This window comes from Octopus bimaculoides, chromosome 4, assembly GCF_001194135.2.
Source record: "Octopus bimaculoides isolate UCB-OBI-ISO-001 chromosome 4, ASM119413v2, whole genome shotgun sequence".
Classification (NCBI taxonomy): Eukaryota; Metazoa; Mollusca; class Cephalopoda; order Octopoda; family Octopodidae; genus Octopus; species Octopus bimaculoides.
The window spans coordinates 106018756-106024564 of record NC_068984.1 but is presented as its reverse complement, the minus strand read 5'-3'; the positions used below and the strand labels follow the sequence as shown (position 1 = coordinate 106024564).

The window sequence follows — 5809 nt, the reverse complement described above, 5'->3', positions numbered from 1 at the left end:
ATATATATATATATATATATATATATATATATATATACACCTGTACACACACATATTTATATCTATAATGTCCATCTGTCCATACATGTATTACCTCTTTTGGTTAAATAGGGTCTCTCCTCAGCATAAAAGGCAGATTGTATGATTCCTGTTTACGAACAGCTATGCCACATGCCAGTGAGATATGGACAATGCATGCAGAGGATATGCAATGGCTTGAAAGAAATGAAGCCAGTATGCTTCACTCGAAGTGCAATGCACTGTGCATTTACTACAAAGTGTAAAAGCTTTGAGAAGAAAATTGGGCATAAGTGGCATCAAACGTTGTGTGCTAGAGAGAAGTCTGTGCTGATATAGTCATATGATGGATAAGGATGAAAGCACCTGCTTAAAGTAGTGCCAATCTCTAAATGTGAAAGGAACCTACAAAAGAAGAAGACCCACGAAAATGCAAAACAAAATTGTGAAAAATGATCTTCCAATATTGATCCTCATATGAGATGACAAAAGGCTGAGACAACTAGTGATTTGTTGTACAATCCCCAGCACCATCTCCTCAAAGCAGACAACATAGCTTGATGCAGTTTTCTGACTTGGTAGTTACTGTCGAACCATCCAACCTGTGCCAGTATGGAAAACAGATGTTAAATGATGATGATGATGATAATAAACATATATTCATACAAACATACATATAATACATTGCAAAGACAGCAACATTGCCCCAATTTTGCTAAGCTCCAATTCTGAGTTATACATACATACGTACATTCATATGTCCGTACATACGTACATATGAACATACGTACGTGCATACATACATATATGCATGCATACATACATACATACATACATACATACATACATAACTGTAACCAAGAACATTACTGCAGACTTACCTATATAAACTTTGACATTCAGAAATTCATTTAAAAGCACAAAAACACACATATACAATACCAGAAGTAAACCAAAACACTTATACATAATTTTCTCATCTAAATGTCAAGATAGTGAGGTTGAATAAATTTGTACAAATGAAATAAGATATTCCATTATATTACTTCTATCCTATGTTTATATATTCATAATTAATTAGTGTTCTATATGTATTATTTTCTGCTTCTCCTGAAAGCTATTATTGCCTGCAACTCATAGTAAGGTACCTAACTTCCAATGAAATATTCTAGACATTAACCCTTCAGCATTTAAACCAGCCATATCCAGCACAAATATTCTACAAGTTTTAAGCTCAAACTGGCCAGATCCGGCCTCTCACATCTACCCTACAACATCATTATGCAAAAATAAACAATCACATCATCAAAATCTCAAAACTACAACATAATGCAAGATTAATTAAAAAATGTGAATAAGTAATTATTACATTTAACAAGATAGTCTGAATGCTAAATGGTTACAAACCAAAATTTTTATCGAGCGTTTTGTAAAATCTTTGTAGTTCTTCTCTTTAATATAGTTTTGGATCACATGGGTTTTTAGAACTGATGTCTTTTCTTGATTTTCATGAAATATCTTCCATTTTTTAAAATTCTGGTCATGACACTACACTGTCAATGTTTATTTTACTGTCAAATTATAGTAAAATTTGATAAATGTTAGTTGCTATTTCTGATTGATACAGTAGTTTATATTACAAATTCTAAAATGTAAAGAAGTTAAATCAATTTAGGCAGAGTTTAAAGTTTAGAATCACTGGTTTTGAATTTAGTGCCAGCACCTAACACTTTCAATTTCTCTTATCTCTGAACACAATCTTTACTATTATCTCTGAACATAAATTTAATTTGTTGTACTTTAATTCCTTTGAAGTTTTCAGTACAGTTTGCAAAGGGGTGACATAGATATACTTTTGAAGATATACAATAACTAATATCAAATTAGAGGCATAGGATTAAAATTCACGATGATGAATCACTGATTCTCAATTTGGTGCCAACAACTAACAATTTCAGTTACTCCTGTCTCTGGACATAATCTATACCTCTATCTTTGGACATAAATTTAATTATCAAGTTTATTCTTAAGCTCTTAAGAAGCTGTCAGCGTAGATGAAAAGTGGTGACACTTATAGTTATACTTTTGAAGATATTACTATCGTATATCAGATTAGAGAATTCAGATGTAACTATTTTAATCTTTCATTTGTCCAGATATGGTTTACTGTATTTGAACCACAAATACAGCTGATAAATATTTGACAATTAGTCAAATATTAGGACTAATTAAGACAAACGTTGGTAATATGGTAAAATTCATCAATCCTTACATGCTAAACCTGTTCTCTTAATTATCAACTTCAAAAATTTGATTAATTATTTTCATGCTATTTCCAGTGCAATAAGATCTAGATAATTAGCTTTTAACTAATATGAATCAACAATTTTGCTGCACTTCTAACGAGCCAATTGTAGAACTTTTGTATGAGTTCAGGTTTTGATAAATAGAATTAAGCATTACTTAATGCTTCATACTCATACAAGTTATAATTATAGTTATTACATAGTGAGCTAAATATCATGTTTTAGTGAAACTTCATGGCCGATTGCAATCCACAATCATTTTCTTTCACAACTCAAATACTTCACTTATGTATGAAAATCTCTACTTCATATTCCATAACTCTTGGTAAATTGTTTTTTTTTTTTCTAAATATTAATACCATTATATGCATTTTTTTTCTATAGATTGTTTGTGCAACTTGCGGAATACCAAAGAATTCAAAAGGGCATCAGTCTGGAACAAAGTTTTTAAGATTTACTTGAACCAACTGTAAAAGAACAAGAGTAACAAGATCTAAGCAACATTTTCATATAAAGTTAGCATCTAACTTTCTGAGGAATTACCAAAGCGTTTGTTTTTGTTGTGTATAAAGTAAAATAAAAATGCCTCTTTCAAATATATTTTGGAAATAAAATCTATCCCCAAAATATTGTTCTTTTCCTTCAGTTGCCCAAAATCAGTAAGTAGGCTGAGGTGTTGCTATGTGGTGAGAAGCTCACTTCCCAGCCACATGGTTCCAGATTCAGTCCCACTGCATGGTACCTTAGGCAGGTGTCTTCTATAGCCTCGGGTTGATCAAAACCTTGTGAATGGATTTGATAGAAGGAAACTGAAAGAAGCCTGTCATGTATATATGTATAAATCTTTGTGTGTGTGTGCGTCTGTGTTTATGTTTGTTCCCCACCACTGCTTGACAACTGGTGTTTACACCTTCATAACCTAGTGGTTCAGCAAAAGTAAACTATAAAATAAGTACCATGCTTTAAAAAAAATAAGTATCATGGTTGATTTATTCAATTAAAATCCTTCAAGATGGTGCCCCAGCATGGGCACAGTCAAATGACTGAAACAAGTAAAAGATAAGAAATAAAATCTCTAGATTAATGGTGGTAATTAGTTTAAGTAATTTTTGTTCATATCTTTCTTAAAATGTTGTCAAGCTACTCTTAAATATATGATTAACTTAGCAGATGCTGAAGAAAAATAATCTTTGGAAACTTACTGTTGTGTATCACATTTCCATGAAGGGCAAGTGCTCTGACCTTACCTCCCAACACCTCAATGGAGATGAAGCAATCATTAATAACAACATTCTTCAACACCTTTAATCTCCTGTCAGTATGGCGTCTGTATAAGAAGGTCAACTGGTGAAAACAATGTTGCTGCACTTGACATTTGATGCCAATAGTTATTCACTACTGTCTGGCATGCTGAACTCTTTGCATGTTGGTTCCACCAGTCTTCTGTCTCTTGGATTGGAAGCTTCCTGTCAGATTGTATCATTATACCATGTACTGATGGAGACCTCTCTGACATACAGTTTTTTAACATTGGTGGGGCACCTAACATTAAGTTATGTTCCCTCATACTTTTGATGTATGTTGCATCCAAGAGATAAGGTGGAGAGGAGCTTCAACCAGATTCCTCACAGGCAAAATACATTGGTATAAAATCTTCTGGGAAGGAAACAGTGATGGGATAGGTGGTGTGAGCATACTTCTTGCAGAGAAATTGGTGGATAAGGTCATAAAGGTATCCAGAATGGGTGATAGAGTACTTAAGCTTAGGCTAGTCTTACAGAGCAGTATAGTGACAATTATCTCTGCCTTTGCCCCTCAAACAGGCTACCTCAAAGACGAGTGACAATGATCTCTTCATGGCTGGGGATTTCAATGGGCATGTTTGATGGCAGCCTGGTGTCTTCCATGGTGTGCATGATGGCCATGGTGTGTATGAGGGAACAAGGCTACTGGAGTTCTGTAATGCAAATAACCTTTTGATCTGCAACATGAACATCAGGAAGCCAGCCACCTGATAACCTACCAATCAGGTGTCTGTGCTAGCCAGATTGATTACATTCTCACCAAACAGCGGGATGCATGGTTGCTCCCAAATAAAAAACCCTGCCTGGTGAAGAATGTACCCCTGCATTATAGACTAGTCATTAGTGACTTCAGACTCCAATCTAGAAAAGAAGGATTTGGAAGCTTAAGGACCCTTCATATGGTCAGAGATTTAGAGATATCCTAATTGAGAAATTTGATGAAGGGGAGGAGGTGCTACAGACTTGGGACATAGTGGGCAACTGGGAATTCTCGAAGGACAGCTTGCTGAGTGTCACAGATAAAATCTGTGGCTGGTGCAAAGTCCCATCCAGACCTAGGATAACGTGGTAGTGGAATGATGCAGTAGACAGCCATTAGAGCTAAGAAACAAGCCTGGAAGAATGGGGGTACCAGAATACTGTATCAACCAGAAGGGATGCTTCGAGACAAGTATATCTAGCCAAGGGAAAAGCAAAAAAGAAGTTTGCCTATGTTCAGTGATGTGAGAACCAAAAGAACTGAAGTGTTTTGGATTGCAAGACAGTGTGTAAGAGAAAATCGTGATGTCATAATCGAGAAATGTATACTTATGGATGATGATGCACTTGCATGTAATGATACTGCAAAGAAAGAGGCTTGGAAATGTCATTATGAAAGACTGCTAAACGTAGAGAATGAGTGGTGAGAGGAGAGTCTGCCAAATGTTGATCCAATTGAGGGACCAGCTACCCAAATCAACAGTTCCATGGTAGATAAAGCAATTAAGGATATGAAGACAGGAAAACCCCCTGGCCCATCAGGAATCTCCACTGAGGTTTATGATCTAGTCACCCGTATTGTAAATCAGTTAGTTCATGAAGGAATCATATTCAATGACTGGTGTAGCAGTACCATAGTCAGCTGCTATAAAGGTAAAGGTGATGCATTAGATAGAAATAATTACAGAGGTGTCAAATTGCTGAAGCAGGTGATGAAAGTTATGGAAAGAGTCATAACCCAACCAGTTAGGGAGAGAATTAGCTTACGTGAGATGCAGTTTGGTTTTGTGCCAGGGAGAAGCACCACTGATGCTTTTTTTTTTTCTGGTGAGGCAGCTGCAGGAAAAATACTTAGCCAAAGATAAACCTCTGTGCTTGGCTTTTGTTGACTTGGAGAAAGCCTTTGACAAGGACCCCCAATCCCTTATCTGGTGGTCCATGTGGTAACTAGGGATAGATGAGTGGTTGGTGAGAGCTGTACAAGCTATGTACAGGAATGCTACCAGTATGGTGAGGGTTGGCCATGAGTACAGCAAAGAATTCAGTGCACCAGTAGGGGTTCACCAAAGATCAGTGCTCAGCCCGCCTCTTGTTCATCATAGTTTTTCAGGTAATAACAGAAGAATTCAAGACAAGCTGCCCTTCGGAGCTCCTCTATGCTGATGACCTTGTTCTTATAGCTGAATCACTACCAGAACTAGA

General features: G+C 36.0%; 1 protein-coding gene across 1 annotated transcript in view; it reads left to right on the top strand.

The window, feature by feature from the left end:
• Window positions 1-2943, top strand: part of LOC106879427 (focadhesin) — a 260907-nt gene extending 257964 nt beyond the window's left edge. The window contains exon 37 of the mRNA XM_052967658.1: window positions 2709-2943. Coding sequence (XP_052823618.1) covers window positions 2709-2797 — 89 coding nt within the window. The 3' untranslated portion in view covers window positions 2798-2943. The remainder of the gene's footprint in view (window positions 1-2708) is intronic.
• The last annotated feature ends 2866 nt before the right edge of the window (window positions 2944-5809 follow it).